Source organism: Denticeps clupeoides, unplaced genomic scaffold (genome assembly GCF_900700375.1).
Source record: "Denticeps clupeoides unplaced genomic scaffold, fDenClu1.1, whole genome shotgun sequence".
In the NCBI taxonomy this organism is placed as follows: Eukaryota; Metazoa; Chordata; class Actinopteri; order Clupeiformes; family Denticipitidae; genus Denticeps; species Denticeps clupeoides.
The window spans coordinates 192,386-211,055 of NW_021630085.1; the positions used below are offsets into that span (position 1 = coordinate 192,386).

Below are 18,670 nucleotides of genomic sequence, written 5' to 3' on the forward strand. Positions count from 1 at the left end.
GATACACAGCAACACAGCACACGGTGCACACAGAGAAATTTGTCCTCTGCATTTAACCCATCACCCTGAGTGAGCAGTGGGCGGCCATGACAGGCGCCTGGAGAGCAGCGTGTGGGGACGGGGTGGCTTCCTTAACCTTAACACATGCTAGCCCACCACTGCCCCATTATAGTCATTATTATAAGTGTTTGTAGGGATTAATAAGACGTGTACTTCTGGAGGGATTATTATTATTATTATTACGATTATCATCGTTATTATAAGTGTTGGTAATGATTAATAAGGCGTGTACTTCTGGATGGATTATTATTATTACGATTATCGTCGTTATTATAAGTGTTGGTAATGATTAATAAGGTGTGTACTTCTGGAGGGATTATTATTATTATTATTATTACGATTATCGTCGTTATTATAAGTGTTGGTAATGATTAATAAGGCGTGTACTTCTGGAGGGATTATTATTATTATTATTACGATTATCATCGTTATTATAAGTGTTGGTAATGATTAATAAGGCATGTACTTCTGGAGGGATTATTATTATTATTACGATTATTATCGTCGTTATTATAAGTGTTGGTAATGATTAATAAGGCGTGTACTTCTGGAGGGATTATTATTATTATTATTACGATTATTATCGTCGTTATTATAAGTGTTGGTAATGATTAATAAGGCGTGTACTTCTGGAGGGATTATTATTATAATTATTATTAGTAATAATTTCTGTGCTGTTCCCATCAGCCACCAGCCGGGTCCGATGTGGGCGGGGTCTGCGGCTGCTGCTACTGATGATGATGATGATGATCGCAGGCTCTCAAGTTCTCCACGGCGCGCGAGGAGCCACCGGGACCCGCGGGAGAGTCGGGTCTGGTCCGGGTCCTGGTCTGGTCCGGGTCCTGGTCGGGTCTCGAGCTTTAAACCCCGTTACTGACGCGAGGCGCGGAGTTTAAAGCAGATCCGGTCCGGTGTTCGGGGAACTTCGATCTTTCTTCATTTCTTTCTTTGTCGGTCATCCGCGTTCAGCGCGCGCGCATCTAAAAATACCCGCGCGCACTCGCGCGCTTCGGGGTAAAAATAGCGACGTCGCGCCGCCGGTAACCGCCGGTAACCGGATACGCGCCGAGCACGAGCCGACGCCAATTCACGCCGGATGAAACAAGCGGGGATTTAACAGAAAGAGCGGAACTTTTTTCTTCTTCTATCTTTTCACTTTTCCTCCCCCGGGGAACCGGACACCGCGCGCCCCCGCTCATGCGCGCTCCCGTGGTGCAGGTGCTCGGGACCGGAGCGGAGATGTCGGGAGGCGCGCGCCCGCGGAAGACGGCGGGACTCGCGCGGCTGCTGCTGCTCGTCCTCGTGCCCGTGGTGTGCACGCTGACGTGCGCGCTGCTGGTGCTGCTGCTGGCATTTACAGGTATATATATATATATACATACATACAAATATACACATCATATACACAAATACATACAAATACACACATATACACACACAAATATACACATCATATACACAAATATATACAAATACACACATATACACACACAAATATACACATTTAAATACATATACACACATATACACAAATACACACATTTATACACACACAAATATATACACACACACAAATATACACAAATACACACATTTATACACACACAAATATATACACACACACAAATATACACATTTAAATACATATACACACATATACACAAATACATACAAATACACACATATACACACAAATATACACATTTAAATACATATACACACATATACACAAATACACACATTTATACACACACAAATATACACATTTAAATACATATACACAAATACATACATATATACACACACAAATATACACAAATATGCACATATACACAAATACACACATTTATACACACACAAATATATACACACACACAAATATACACATTTAAATACATATACACACATATACACAAATACATACAAATACACACATATACACACACAAATATACACATTTAAATACATATACACACATATACACAAATACACACATTTATACACACACAAATATACACATTTAAATACATATACACACATATACACAAATACATACAAATACACACATATACACACACAAATATACACATTTAAATACATATACACACATATACACAAATACACACATTTATACACACACAAATATATACACACACACAAATATACTCATTTAAATACATATACACACATATACACAAATACACACATTTATACACACACAAATATACACATTTAAATACATATACACACATATACACAAATACACACATTTATACACACACAAATATACACATTTAAATACATATACACAAATACATACATATATACACACACAAATATACACAAATATGCACATATACACAAATACACACATTTATACACACACAAATATATACACACACACAAATATACACATTTAAATACATATACACACATATACACAAATACATACAAATACACACATATACACACACAAATATACACATTTAAATACATATACACACATATACACAAATACACACATTTATACACACACAAATATACACATTTAAATACATATATACACACACAAATATGCACATATACACAAATACACACATTTATACACACACAAATATATACACACACAAATATACACATTTAAATACATATACACACCTATACACAAATACACACATTTATACACACACATATACACAAATACATATATACACACACACAAATATACACATTTAAATACATATACACACATATACACAAATACATACATATATACACACACAAATACACACATATACACACAAATATACAAATACATACACACATTCACTTTCACTTATATACAAATACACACATACACAAATACCCACTCCTACATGCAACAATACACAAACACAACTAGGCTGAACTGCTCACTGATTGGCTCATTAAGACTAGTTAGTCATACTGATAGCTTGTGTTTTTGTGTGTGTCTGTGTGTGTGTGTTTCTTTGTGTGTAAAGTTGAACTACTCACATTAACACACATTCCTTTGCTTTTCTTCCATTTTATGTGAAATGAACAGCATGCTGTTATTTATATGTTCTTTTCAACAAAGTTTATTGACGCTTGTCAACATGACAAAGCCCTGATGGCTGTAGCGGTGCTCCATTAAGCGGCTGTGTGTGTGTGTGTGTGTGTGTGTGTTTGGAGAGAAATTAAAGCCCGGTTCCACTCCCACTCCCAGTACTGAATGAGCGGCTCTGTTTTGTTCTGCCTCTGGTCGCTGGTCCCAGTGGGATTCATTCTGAAAGTCACCAAATTTCACCTCCTTACTGGGGGGACAAGCTCCGCCTACTGTGGGGAAATATCTGCTGTCACTCACATGCACTCTACCTGTGTTTCGGTGTCAGGTGACGTCACTATAAAAGCCAGCTGATTTGATCAGGAGGACATAATTCATTTAATCAACAAATATCACGGGAATTCTTCTAGTTTTAATTCACTAGTGGCCAGAGCGCTTTTACAACTATTCCACCACACACACTCACACACACACACACACACTCACACTCTCTCTCTCTACGTCATGTTATTAGGCGGCCATGCAGGGATGTTTCTGGGAGTGAAACTCAACTTTAATTTAATTGTGTTTCAGCTCTGTCTCCACTCCCATAACATACTACACAAAACAATCTAATCCTTACTCCTACACACACACACACACACACACATGCACATTAATATCTTCACGAGGACCTGGTGTAATAAGTTTATAAGAACTTTTCTGATCTTGACCTGCAGGTGTGATTGGTTTGCTGGACTCGGCGGATTCACAGTCTCTGGCCGCTGTGCTCAGTTCAGTCGCCCCTGACGATGGCCGCGTCTCTGCTGCTGGTGCGGCTCGGCTGCCATTGGCAACGGCTGCAACTTGGTCAGACAGACAGACTGTGATGTTGACTGGCAATAAGAGCAGCTCCGTGCCATCATCACCCCCATCAACCCCCTTCTACCCCACTGCTACACCTTCTGATTGGGTGAAACGTTTAACCACTGTGGGCACGGTCGGGACCATGACTACAGCCAAAACGGAAACGTCGTCAGTGGCGCGGCCTGATGAAGGTGTGTGAGGGACATGATGATGATGATTTACATTTACATTTAAGGCCAGAGCGACTTACAACGTGCTTCCATGTCACCGTGGATGAAGACTGGTTTATTTCACGCTGCAGTCAGCTAGAGAGGGACCGTCCTCCTTATTCCACACACACAGTCACACAGACGCAGTCAGTCCTTCAGTCTGTCTCTGAATTCTCTAAGGTCACTTTGACTGTCTCACTGGAATAAAAATGAAGGTCTGTTTATTACTCCACACACACACACACACACACACACACACACACAGTTACTAGTGTGCTTTCTGTCTGTCTCTAACTCACACACATACATTAAAACATATTGTCTGTGTGTTTCTGCAGGTGTGTGTGTGGAGATCACAGAGCCCCAATGTCACATGTTGCCGTATAACCGCAGTGGGGCGGGGCAGGGTCTGGCAGTGGTGAAGGGCGGTGAGCAGGAGATCTTCCTCAAGTTCTTCTCCTACCTCAGCCGTCTGGGCTGCTACTCACACATCATGCTGTTTGGCTGCAGCCTAGCATTCCCACAATGCATCCCTCACCTGAACAACAGGTGTGTATGTACGAGTGTGTGTGGGTCGTTGAAGGTGAGTAGAAGTTGACCTTTATTATAATAAAAAGTGAGACGAAACAATGTTTCTCCGGAACCTGGTGCTACATGTAACATTTAAATAGTTAAACAAAGTTACATACTGAAATAAAGTGACCTTTATCGCCCAGACAGTTGGTGTACCCCTGCCGGGGCTTCTGCGAGGCGGCGCAGCAGGGCTGTGAGCCGGTCCTGCAGATGTTCAATGCCTCCTGGCCTGATTTCCTACGCTGCTCACAGTTCTCCAATGGGACGGCGGGAAACTCCACGCCTTGTTACACACCACGCCACATCAAAGGCAGGCCTTGTGAGTCTGCCTCATCCAGCAGCCCATAAATATCCCCTGTAATGCTATTGTGGTGCTAGCCATCAATTTCCCCCCTAAATTCCCTCTTACTTCTAACGTGGTGCTAGCCATCGTTTTTTCGCCTAAAATATCCCTCTTACTTCTAACGTGGTGCTAGCCATCGTTTTTTCGCCTAAAATATCCCTCTTACTGCTATTGTAGTGCTAGCCATCAATTTCCCCCCTAAATTCCCTTTTACTTCTAACGTGGTGCTAGCCATCGTTTTTTTGCCTAAAATATCCCTCTTACTTCTAACGTGGTGCTAGCCATCGTTTTTTCGCCTAAAATATCCCTCTTACTGCTAATGTGGTGCTAGCCATCAATTTCCCCCCTAAATTCCCTTTTACTTCTAACGTGGTGCTAGCCATCGTTTTTTTGCCTAAAATATCCCTCTTACTTCTAACGTGGTGCTAGCCATCAATTTCCCCCCTAAATTCCCTTTTACTTCTAACGTGGTGCTAGCCATCGTTTTTTTGCCTAAAATATCCCTCTTACTTCTAACGTGGTGCTAGCCATCGTTTTTTCGCCTAAAATATCCCTCTTACTTCTAACGTGGTGCTAGCCATCGTTTTTTCGCCTAAAATATCCCTCTTACTTCTAACGTGGTGCTAGCCATCGTTTTTTCGCCTAAAATATCCCTCTTACTTCTAACGTGGTGCTAGCCATCCTTTTTTTCGCCTAAAATATCCCTCTTACTTCTAACGTGGTGCTAGCCATCGTTTTTTCGCCTAAAATATCCCTCTTACTGCTAATGTGGTGCTAGCCATCAATTTCCCCCCTAAATTCCCTTTTACTTCTAATGTGGTGCTAGCCATCAATTTCCCCCCTAAATTCCCTTTTACTTCTAACGTGGTGCTAGCCATCGTTTTTTCGCCTAAAATATCCCTCTTACTTCTAACGTGGTGCTAGCCATCGTTTTTTCGCCTAAAATATCCCTCTTTCTTCTAACGTGGTGCTAGCCATCGTTTTTTCGCCTAAAATATCCCTCTTACTTCTAACGTGGTGCTAGCCATCGTTTTTTCGCCTAAAATATCCCTCTTTCTTCTAACGTGGTGCTAGCCATCATTTTTTCGCCTAAAATATCCCTCTTACTTCTAACGTGGTGCTAGCCATCGTTTTTTCGCCTAAAATATCCCTCTTACTGCTAATGTGGTGCTAGCCATCAATTTCCCCCCTAAATTCCCTTTTACTTCTAATGTGGTGCTAGCCATCAATTTCCCCCCTAAATTCCCTTTTACTTCTAATGTGGTGCTAGCCATCAATTTCCCCCCTAAATTCCCTTTTACTTCTAACGTGGTGCTAGCCATCGTTTTTTCGCCTAAAATATCCCTCTTTCTTCTAACGTGGTGCTAGCCATCGTTTTTTCGCCTAAAATATCCCTCTTACTTCTAACGTGGTGCTAGCCATCGTTTTTTCGCCTAAAATATCCCTCTTTCTTCTAACGTGGTGCTAGCCATCGTTTTTTCGCCTAAAATATCCCTCTTACTTCTAACGTGGTGCTAGCCATCGTTTTTTCGCCTAAAATATCCCTCTTATTTCTAACGTGGTGCTAGCCATCATTTTTTCGCCTAAAATATCCCTCTTACTGCTAATGTGGTGCTAGCCAGAATTTTCCCCAAAATACCCTTTTCTACTGGTAATCTGGTGCTAGCAGCGGGGATCCATCAGAAATGTTCCCCTTTCTTGCGTCTGATTTTATGTTCAGCAGTCTGATTTTACTGTGTTTTGTCCCCTCAGTGCTCTGCAGTGTTAGCGACAGCTTCTTGTGTGCTACAGGAATTTGTGTTCCACAAAAACTTGTGTGTAACGGGTACAACGACTGCGATGATTGGAGCGATGAAGCCGACTGCAGTGAGATATTCACAAAATGACACACACACACACACACACACACACACACACACACAGTGGGTACGGAAAGTATTTAGACCCCCTTACAATTTTCACTCTTTGTTATAATGAAGCTTTTTCATTTTCCTCATTCATTTCTCCCTCATTGATGTACACACAGCCCCCATATTGACAGAAATACACAGAATGGTTGACATTTTTGCAGATTTATTAACAATGAAAAACTGAAATACTACATTGCCCTAAGTATTCAGACCCTTTGCTTAGTATTTAGTAGAAACACCCTTTTGATCTAATACAGCCATTAATCTTTTTGGGAAAGATGCAACAAGTTTTTCACACCTGGATTTGGGGATCCTCTGCCATTCCTCCTTGCAGATCTTTTTGGCAGGTTATATGGTACACGTTGGTGGACGGCATTTTTAGGTCTCTCCAGAGATGCTCAATTGGGTTGAAGTCAGGGATCTGGCTGGGCCGTTAAAGAACAGTGACAGAGTTGTTGTGAAGCTGCTCCTTCATTATTTTAGCTGTGTGCTCAGGGTCATTGTTTCATGGGTCTTGCACTGGGGAGAGGTTTCCGTTGGGCCACTCTGCCATAAAGACCTGACTGGTGGAGAGCTGCAGTGATGGTTGACTTTCTACAACTCTCTCACATCTCTCGACTGCATCTCAGAAGCTCAGCCACAGCGATCTTCTTTACGTCTCTCAGCAAGGCTCTTCTCCCCCAATAGCTCAGTTTGGGAAGGGCTCTAGGAAGGTTCTCGTCGTTCCAAAGCGACTTTACAAAATGGCTGCAATTTAACAAAGAGTGAAAATTATAGAGGGTCTGAATACTTTTCACTGGCACCCTTTTTCTGATTACGTAGTCATGTCCAGTGACCTCTGATGGTCTCCTCAGAGGTCACTTGCCCTGATATACACCCATACATACAGTAGCACATGTTGGTCTGCGTATTGTCATCTTCATAATGTTACATTCTGCTCCTTTTCACATTCCTTCTCTGGTCTGGCTTACAAGCCCTTCCGTCAACTTCAGCTGGTTCCACCAAACATGTTATTCCTGTTGTCCATGGACTCCACTTAACTCACCGTTAAAAATACCAACTTCAAGATCTTCATAATCTGGCACCTCCAAATCTGTCAGATGTCCTTCACACGTCCACACCCTACTTTAATCTCGTCACACTTTCTCCTGGCTTGGCTATCATGGGTTTTAGAACCTTCAGCTGAGCTGCTCCTGCACTCTGCACTCCTCACTCATTGAGGGGCGGTTAACATACAGAGGACAGATTTCACCGTGTCACCATGTGCTGTGCTGCTGTGTTTCAAAATGACATTCACTTCACTTTACATCCCTGATAATACTCACATTTTCATTTCACCAATAATATTAATTCCTGCCATCTTTACACATTCCATACACACATTCCACTCTTATATTTACACATCTGTCTCATAGGCTGTGCTGATGGAGAATTTGTGTGTGTGACTGGTCGCTGCGTGACCTCTGACCTGCTGTGTGATGGATATGATGACTGTGGGGATCTGAGTGATGAAAGGAACTGTGGTGAGTCCCTCTATCCCCTCTCCATGACAAACACACACACAATATGTAAATCTGTCATAGAGCTTCTGTTGTGAAATGTCAGCTGTGTGTGTGTGTGTGTGTGTGTGTGTGTGTGTTCCATGCAGTCTGTAACACTGACACAGAGCATCGTTGTGGGGACGGTCGCTGTGTACCCAGGGCTTGGCTGTGTGATGGTGACCATGACTGTACAGATAAGAGTGATGAGGTCAACTGTTGTGAGTACACGCACACAAACACAGAATTTATTCACATGCATGACATTGAGCTAACTGTGCGTGTGTGTGTGTGTGTGTGTGTGTGTGCGTGTGTGTGTTTAGCATGTAAATCGCAGGGTCTGTTGGAGTGTAAGAATGGCCAGTGTGTTCCCAGTGCCTTCCGCTGTGATGGAGAAGATGATTGCAAGGACGGCAGTGATGAACAGAATTGCACACACACACACAGTGAGTGCGCTCACACACACACACGTGCATAGTAATACACATACAGGGGTTTATTTTCTTCACATGATATATTTGGGATGTAGACATGCTCATGTTCCATCTGCTTGTTGGGTTTCTACTGGGCGTGGCCCTGAGAAGCTTATTTCCGAGATCATGTTTTATTATGGGTGGTAGGGGCCTGGTGGGAAACACACTCGCCTATGAGCCAGAAGACCCAGGTTCAAATCCCACTTACTACCATCGTGTCCCTAAGCAGGATACTTAACCCTGAGTGTCTCCAGGGTGGGACTGTCCCTGTAACTACTGATTGTAAGTCGCTCTGGATAAGTGTGTCTGATAAATGCCATAAATGTAAATGTAAATTATGAGGACAGTTTATCAGAAGTAATTACACACCAACAACAAGGGTCTAGCTGGGTAGGTGGTTCCTTCTCTCCAATGTCCAGGTAACCATGAAGAAACTCATGCTGTGATATTAATGACCACGACCCACATGCTCTGCTGTCAGCTCCTAGCTCGTGTTCCACTGCTCCGCCCGGCTGTGTGTCCGGCCCCTGCGCTGCCAGCTGTCCAGAAAACGCCGCCTGCGATGGACGCAACAGCAGCTCCAACTGCAGTGGGTTTCAAGTCTGTCATTCTGCATGCATTAAAAATACATGATCCTTAACAATTCATTTGGGGTTTAATTATGGACCTGGTACCGGGACCAGAGCTTTTTGTGACCTCGAACCCCAACGTGAGATAAATGCTTCTCAGTCTTGTAGTTTTGGCTCGTAAGACATGATTTGAAGAAGAGTGGAGCTGAAACGGTGGCAGTTCAGTGTGTTTGGCCTGTGTGAGTGTGTGCTTCCCGTGAAGGAAAGTGTGTGTGTGTGTGTGTGTGCGACAGGTCGCTGTGAGCCCATCTCTCTGGAGTTGTGTATGAACCTGCCCTACAACTCCACCATCTTCCCCAACTTCCTGGGCCACCGCTCGCAGCAGGAGAGCTCGGTCAGCTGGGAGGCCAACCTGTTCCCGGCGCTGGTCCAGACCAACTGCTACCGCTTCCTCATGTTCTTCGCCTGCACGCTGCTGGTGCCCATGTGTGAGCCGCACACGCGCCAGAAGGTTCCGCCCTGCAGGTGAGTGTGGGAAGTGCGTGTGTGGCGCTCTGCGCTTTGTGCTGCTGCATTTTCGCCGCTTTTTGGCGCGTTCAGGTCGCTCTGCAGGAACTCGAAGGAGCGCTGCGAGTCGGTGCTGGGCCTCGTGGGACTGCCGTGGCCAGAAGACTCGGACTGCGGCCAGTTCCCGGAGGACGGGGACGGCGGCGCGCCGTGTCTGCTGCCGGACGTGGACGTGGACGGTGAGGCGGCCGTCCTCTTCACTGCTGTCGCGCCGGCTGGAGTCGTGTGATTCTCACAGGCTGTGTTCTTCTCATTGTGCGTTGCCATGGCGACCAGAGTGTTCGCCAAGCCACTTCAAGTGCCGCTCGGGGAGGTGTGTACTGGCCACCAAGCGCTGTGACACCCACATGGACTGTGACGATGAAAGTGACGAGGACAACTGTGGTAAGACCCCCCCCCCCACACACACACACACATTAACCCCGTCTCCCTCACGCCCTCCCCCAACTCTCTCTCTCTCTCCGTCGCCAGGCTGTGCAGAACGCGGCCTTTGGGAATGTCCCGGAAACAAAGCCTGCATCAAGCCGTCCATGATCTGTGATGGCTTCCCCGACTGCAGCCAGGGTGAAGATGAGAGGAGCTGCTGTAAGACCTGCTTCTCCACCCACTCCCAGATGTCAATTCAGAACGTCCAGGAAAAGTTGCTGAAAACTGTGTGTGTGTGTGTGTGTGTGTGTGTGCGTGTGTGTGCGTGCAGCACTGTGCAGTGATAACGAACTGGAGTGCAACAACCACGAATGTGTGCATCGCATGCTGTGGTGCGACGGGAAGAGACACTGCTCAGACAGCTCAGATGAATGGAACTGTGGTAAACACACACTCCCCACCTCACCCACGTTTCTCATGAGAAGAAGAACGTTTACGTCCTCTGTTTGTCCCTCTGCCTCAGTGTCCCTGCCGGGCTCTGCCGTCAGTGTGTTCCGGACCGGCTCGGACTACTCCGTCTGCTCGGACGGGTGGAGCCCGGAGCTCAGCGCCCTCACCTGCGACCAGCTGGGTTTAGGGTAAGGTCAGTAGCAGGCAGACACACTAAGGGAATTTAGGGACTGGTCCTTTGCCTGAAGTGGCTTGTCCATATGCTGTATGGGAACAGGCCGGGCATCGAGGTTTGGACTTCCTACATGTATATTCACTATATTGTAAACTTATTTTATAGATCATTCACCTATTAAATGAATCACAGCACATACCTCCATCCGTCCTCCACTTGTCTTCTGCTTCCATTTACAGCCAGAGCGCCTTACAGTCAGTAGTTACAGGGACAGTCCCCCCCTGGAGACACTCAGGGTTAAGATTCCTGCTCCGGGACACAATGGTAGTAAGAGGGGTTTGAACCTGGGACGGACACTCTGGTCTTCTGGTTGACACCCTACCAACAGTAGTTAGAGTAGAGGTGTGAAGTATCTGCATCTACATCTGAATTCCTCAGGTACGTAGCCTGAAGATCAGAGCGTCCATCCAGAAACAGCACAGCTGCAGTCGTTCCAAAGCTGAGCGGCTCTGCACCGCAGATGTTTCACTTTCACCGCCTGTCTCTGAGCCTGAAGATGACTACTGTCTCTCTCCCCCACACACATCCATGATGTTACGGCAGATTGGTTCATATTCCCTGCTGCTCATGTTCTGTATGGTACGGTACGGTGTGAAGTGTGGAGCGTTGCTTACTGTGTGTGTGTGTGTGTGTGTGTGTGTGTCTAGGCCCCCAGTCTCCACACAGGAAGTTCTGAAGTCCAACGTTCCTGGCCGACGCCGTTATCTTCATGTGCATCCAGAGTGGAGTCAGCGCAACGGCTCCACCCTGCAGGGGCTGCTGGAGAAAAGGAGGTGTGTGTGTGTGTGTGTGTGTGTGTGTGTTGCCACAACTAAACCACCAGAAGGTCTAGAGTTCAGGTCCTACATATTAGGACTTTCCCAGCATGCACCAGCATGGTGTGCTGGGTCAGCACAGTTGGTTGTTCCTGAGGTGAATCCAACAGCTAAGACTTATTCTTTATTATTCAGAATGTAATTCTTCTCTCTCTAAAGACATGTCTTGTAAGGAGGTCCACCAAGACAAAGTCAAGTGATAGTCATTGTGAAACGCTGCAGCGCAGCACAGGGTAACACAACCAAACGTTTCTTCTGTATTTAACCATCACCAGAGGTGGAAAATGTACTGACAAAATGTGATCAAGTAAAAGTACCTTCACTTTGCTTAAATTCTACTCAGGTGAAAAGTAAAAGTACCCGTCTTAAAAAATTACTTCATTCAAAATGTACTTTGAGTAAAAATGATTTGAGTAAAAGTTATTAGTTCATTTTAATTACTTGTCATACGTTCAATACAGCACTAGTTTATTCAACTTTTAGACGGTATAAATGTACAAACTATGTTCAGGCACAGTTCAGAATTCCAACTCAAACATTACAGTAAAAAATGAGAAAATATAGCCTGTGAAAATGTTCAACAATTCCTTATTACTAAACTGTGCTTTTTGTTCTATAGCAAACATGAATATATCAGTTGTCTTTACTGACCAATGAGCTCACTGACTGCTGATATAAGAAGTGAAATAAAGTGTCCTGGCCCACAGAATACTACAGTATTAGACTTGTTTAGTTTGAGTAAAGTAATGTACGGAATACACGGGCAAAAAGCAGATACAGGGCATACGGAAAGTATTCCCAGCGCTTCACTTTTTCCACATTTCCACCATTTTTTGTTATGTTACTCCAAAATTATTTGTATTCATAGTCTTTATTATTAAGTATTATAGTCTTTGCTCAGTACTTTATGCTCTGCAGAGACGCTCAGTCGGATTCAAGTCAGTTCAGTCTTTGTCTCCTCAGACCCTCATGTCCTGTGAGTCCTTCAGGTACGTTTTGGCAAACTCCAGGTGCGCTGCCATGTGCCTTGTACTGAGGAGCAGCTTCTGTCTGGCCACTCTACCATACATTCTTGATCAGTGGACAGTCCCCCCCTGGAGACACTTAGGGTTAAGTGTCTTGCTCAGGGACACAATGGTAGTAGTTCATAGGCGAGTGTGTAGTAGGTTCTTCTCTGTCCACAGAGGACCTCTGGACATCTGACAGTGTGACCATTGAGTTCTTGGTCACCTCCCTGACTAAGACCTTTGTCCCCCGATTGCTCAGGTTAGGTGGCTGGCCAGCTTTAGGAAGAGTCCTGGTGGTTTTGAACTTACTCCATGTATGGATGATGGAGGCCACTGTGCTCATTGGGACCTTCAAAGCAGCAGAATTTTTTCTGTAACCTTCTCCAGGTTTGTGCTTAGAGATAATCCTGTATTGGAGGTCTACAGACAATTCCTTTGACTTGATGCTTGGTTTGTGCTCGGACATGAACTGTCCACTGTTGGACCTTATTTAGACAGGTGTGTGTCTTTCCAAATCAGGTCCAATCCAATCCAACTGTGGAATTCTGAAGAATCAAATGAATTTAATCAATTTTGGAAATGTGTGAAAAGTGAATACTGTGAATTCTTCCTGGAGGCTCCGTACAGGCGTGGCCAAAAGTTTTGAGAATGACACGAATCCGGGTTTTCACAAAGTTTTCTGCTTCCGTTTTTATTATTGCAATTTGCAAATAATCCGGAACGTTCTGAAGAGAGATCAGATGTCAGTATGAAATGGACTTGACCGCGAGTGTCCTGCAGTGGGACTAGAATCCCATTAAATGTTTAGGAAGGACGTGAAACACGTGTGAATCCTGGATTTGACCGTCCCTGTTGTCCTGCGGTTTTACGGTGACGTTTGACGTGTGTTTTCTCCTCCAGCCACACGTGTGTGTCGGGCCGACACGTCGCTCTGCGCTGCGGCGCAGCAGGTAAGAGAGCAGCAGCCGCGCTCGGGCGCCACGGTGTACGCCGCAGTGGGCTCATCGTGTCCCCGTCCCCTGCAGACTGTGGGCGGCGGCCTCTGGCGCGGGTGGTGAAGCGGATCGTGGGCGGGCGTGTCAGCCGGCCCGGACGCTGGCCGTGGCAGTGCTCTCTCCAGACTGAGCCCGGGGGACACGTGTGCGGCTGTGTCCTCATTGGACAGAAGTGGGCGTTGACCGTGGCACACTGCTTTGAGGGGTGAGACACACACAACCCGACGGGCAGCAGAGACGTTCCTGTCTGACTCTGTCCTGCCTGTCTCAGGAGGAACAGCGCTGACCAGTGGAAGGTGGTGCTGGGTCTCTCCAACCTGGACCACCCCTCGCCGTTCACCCAGACGCGGGGCGTGGCCACCATCGTCCTGCACCCCCGCTACAACCGCGCCGTGGTGGACTACGACATCAGCGTGGTGGAGCTGGACGGAGACGTGCACGTCACCGACTACGTCCGACCCGCCTGCCTGCCCGACCCCGGGACCCTGCCCACACCCGACACCTACTGCTACATCACCGGCTGGGGACACGTCGGCAACCGCAGTCAGTACCGTACAGGACATACACACACAACACACACACTATAACCACACAACACACCCACACACACAACACACACACTATAACAACACAACACACACACACACAACACACACACCCCCGGGACCCTGCCCACACCCGACACCTACTGCTACATCACCGGCTGGGGACACGTCGGCAACCGCAATCAGTACCGTACAGGACATACACACACACAACACACACTATAACAACACAACACACCCACACACACAACACACACCCTCCCCCGGGACCCTGCCCACACCCGACACCTACTGCTACATCACCGGCTGGGGACACGTCGGCAACCGCAGTCAGTACCGTACAGGACATACACACACAACACACACACTATAACAACACAACACACCCACACACACAACACACACCCTCCCCCGGGACCCTGCCCACACCCGACACCTACTGCTACATCACCGGCTGGGGACACGTCGGCAACCGCAGTCAGTACCGTACAGGACACACACACAACACACACACTATAACCACACACAACACACACACTATAACAACACAACACACCCACACACAACACACACCCTCCCCCGGGACCCTGCCCACACCCGACACCTACTGCTACATCACCGGCTGGGGACACGTCGGCAACCGCAGTCAGTACCGTACAGGACACACACACAACACACACACTATAACCACACACAACACACACACTATAACAACACAACACACCCACACACAACACACACCCTCCCCCCGGGACCCTGCCCACACCCGACACCTACTGCTACATCACCGGCTGGGGACACGTCGGCAACCGCAGTCAGTACCGTACAGGACACATACACAACACACACACTATAACCACACACAACACACACACTATAACAACACAACACACCCACACACAACACACACCCTCCCCCCGGGACCCTGCCCACACCCGACACCTACTGCTACATCACCGGCTGGGGACACGTCGGCAACCGCAGTCAGTACCGTACAGGACATACACACACAACACACACACTATAACCACACAACACACCCACACACAACACACACCCTCCCCCCGGGACCCTGCCCACACCCGACACCTACTGCTACATCACCGGCTGGGGACACGTCGGCAACCGCAGTCAGTACCGTACAGGACATACACACACACAACACACACTATAACCACACACAACACACACACTATAACAACACAACACAACACACACACACAACACACACACCCCCGGGACCCTGCCCACACCCGACACCTACTGCTACATCACCGGCTGGGGACACGTCGGCAACCGCAGTCAGTACCGTACAGGACATACACACACAACACACTAACAACACACTCAATACAACACACACACACACTATAACAACACACACAACACACATATATACAGGCAGTTCTTGCTCGTCTCCATCATGCATACAAGACATACACACAATTACACAAACACTATAACATCACACACACATACACACACTCAACATACACACACACTCACACTAACACAAACACACACACAACACACACATATACAGTCAGTTCCTGCTCATCTCTCATCCATACAAGACATACACACACTCACACTAACACAAACACTATAACAACACACACAACATAGACACACAGAGACACACTGAAGACTGTCTTCCTGTGTTTGTGTCTTAGTGCCCTTTAAACTGCAGGAGGGGGAAGTTCGCCTCATATCACTGGCACAGTGTCAGTCGTACTTCGACATGAAGACCATCACGGCCCGCATGCTGTGTGCTGGGTACGAATCTGGCACCGTCGACTCATGCATGGTGCGTACACACACACACACACACACACACACAGTTCCCTATAGGACAGAACACTGACCGAGTCCCTGAAAAAGTCCGTCTGTGAATTTGTTTTTCTAAATGTTGGGTTGTAGTGATTTTTCGTTTTTGTGGTTATGCTGTTTGGTCAATTCTGTGTGGAAGTCTTGCACACTGACCTGAGTGTGTGTGTGTGTGTGTGTGTGTGTGTGTTGCAGGGTGACAGTGGGGGGCCGCTGGTGTGTCGTGAGGATGATGGCCGCTGGCATCTGTACGGTTTGACCTCCTGGGGCTCCGTTTGCTTCTCCAAGGTTCTTGGCCCCGGGGTCTACGCCAACGTCACACACTTCACCAGCTGGATCCAACAACAGATCTACCTGCGCTCTTTCAACCTGGACTGAACTCACACACGCACAAACTACGGAAGGTCTCCTGTACCATGCACAGGGCTGCTCGGCCGTATCAGAGAGAGAGATACGGGGAACCGCACAAACACACACACACACACTTGCTTTCTCTCTCGCTCTATTTATAGGGACCTGATTCTTGTGTTTGAGTGTGTGTTGATGAATGTTACTGTGTACACTTGCTGTGTGTGAGCTCCTGTTCATCTGTGATTCTGTGATAGTGTATGTGTGTGTGTTGTTTGTGACCCTTTAGTGTGTGTTTCATGGTCTTCTCTTAGCATTGTCTTGGTATGTGTGTGTGTCGTTTCTGTCAGTCATTCTGTGTTTAAGATGTTTTTATGAGTATTTTTCTACAGACAGTATTGTGTCGCAATCACTGTGCTTTAATAGAAACTAATAAACCTTTCTATCCAATCAGCTCTCTTTCTCACTCACACACACACACACACACACACACACACACACACACACACACTCTCGTTGTATTCACAGATTGAAGACTCTATTTGCACGACACTCAACTATTGATGAATGTTGAAAAAACTGCATCCCAACAGTCTCAGTATATTTTTACTGATCCTGGATCAGGAGAAAAGGGGAAAGTTGATCAGAGTTACTGGCTTCATGTCGTGACGCCTGTCATGGCTGGTGGTGGGTGGGAACTGGCACCTCGAACCCTCGCTAAATGAACAGTAATAATGTGTCCGTGCAGGCTGATCAGTGGCGAGGACGAGCTACTCGTCCTCCTCGTCTTCCTCCGCTTATCCGGGTCGCAGGGGTAGCATCCCAAGTAGGGAATCCCAGACAGGCCCCTCCCCAACCACGAGGAGGAGGAGCTACTCACCCGAAAACAGCAACACGAGCAGTTACACGGTTCTTCACCAAATGTCACGTGTGAACACGTTCCTCCAGTACGGATTAAAGAACATCCTGAAAATGGCTCCTATTTCATGTATGATCAGTTCGAACACCACTTACTACCATCATGTCCCTGAACAGGACACTTAACCTTGAGTGTGCCCAGGGGGGACTGTCCCTGTCACTACTGGTAAATGATTTAAATATTCTTTTTTTTGTCCCATGGTTTATTAGTGTAATCTTGCTGTATTAAAGAAAAATTTGAGCAAGATGAGAAATGCACAAGAAAAAATTGTCTAAAGGAGGAAGGAAGGAAAATGCAGGAAATACCTGTGAAATATTAAGGAAATATTAAATATTAAGGAAATATTTCCTTCTAAGGTTTTTAAATAAAACATCAAGTAGTGAAACTTTTTACTTAAGATTTGACACTTTTTGAAGTTAACTAAAGGGTCTTAAGGGTAAAAAAGGTGAAGTTTCTGGGTAGCAATGGGCTGCCTGTGGAATATTACGTTGCCTTTTGGGACATCTTTTGCAGCTGACCCACTGACTGAATTTCCTGGACAGTCACCAAGCCTGTATCATTCCTGGAAGGAAGATGAAGGACAGCTACTACAACAGATGGGATTCCCTGGGAGGTTTCTAGACTGGGCGGGACTGCTACATGCGTTGCAGGATCATTTTTTACAGGAGCCGGTCGAGAGTGATAAATATCCGCTCTGGTGTTCCCTGGGGGTGTCCGTTATCCCCACTGCTGGCATGGTTTTACCTGGCGGGCTGACAGCAAGATAGTTCATAAAAATATATCTAAATAAAAATTTACACTCAACTTGACTGACTGGTATGGAAGGGTGTTGGGTGCAAAACTCTGGGCTGTGGTGCACTCCCGAGGCATGCCAGCCAACCCAGACTGTCCCCGGCCAGGGTGTGGAGCGACAGTGGGGTGCGGCATGGCAGGGGACCTGCTGGCATGACCTGGCGCCATACAATTCCTGAGCCTGCCAGCAGGGGGCATCCATACACTGAGTTACTGGCT

General features: G+C 46.4%; 1 protein-coding gene across 2 annotated transcripts; it reads left to right on the forward strand.

Moving 5' to 3' along the window:
• Positions 1-810: 810 nt before the first annotated feature.
• Positions 811-17,190, forward strand: LOC114782605 (atrial natriuretic peptide-converting enzyme-like). Of its 2 annotated transcripts, none has more exons than XM_028968471.1 (21): positions 811-1,420; positions 3,844-4,161; positions 4,518-4,728; positions 4,896-5,071; positions 6,848-6,961; positions 8,421-8,528; positions 8,654-8,764; positions 8,867-8,989; positions 9,498-9,605; positions 9,879-10,110; positions 10,186-10,331; positions 10,429-10,536; positions 10,624-10,737; positions 10,850-10,960; positions 11,042-11,156; positions 11,851-11,976; positions 13,926-13,975; positions 14,051-14,225; positions 14,292-14,563; positions 16,239-16,372; positions 16,588-17,190. In XM_028968471.1, the coding sequence occupies exons 1-21, from the start codon at positions 1,258-1,260 to the stop codon at positions 16,768-16,770; spliced, it is 3,198 nt and encodes a 1,065-aa protein (XP_028824304.1). In that variant the 5' UTR covers positions 811-1,257; the 3' UTR covers positions 16,771-17,190. The 2 variants fall into 2 exon arrangements, with proteins under 2 accessions (XP_028824304.1, XP_028824305.1); XM_028968472.1 differs by having other exon boundaries at positions 16,239-16,341.
• The last annotated feature ends 1,480 nt before the right edge of the window (positions 17,191-18,670 follow it).

What these genes read in the sequence shown, in the direction of transcription:
- LOC114782605 (XM_028968471.1), top strand. Translation starts at nt 1,258, where the DNA reads ATGCGCGCTCCCGTGGTGCAGGTGCTCGGGACCGGAGCGGAGATGTCG. An exon ending in CCACATCAAAGGCAGGCCTT is followed by an intron (nt 5,072 to 6,847) that starts GTGAGTCTGCCT and finishes TTGTCCCCTCAG; the next exon opens with TGCTCTGCAGTGTTAGCGAC. An exon ending in GCCGGACGTGGACGTGGACG is followed by an intron (nt 10,332 to 10,428) that starts GTGAGGCGGCCG and finishes CATGGCGACCAG; the next exon opens with AGTGTTCGCCAAGCCACTTC.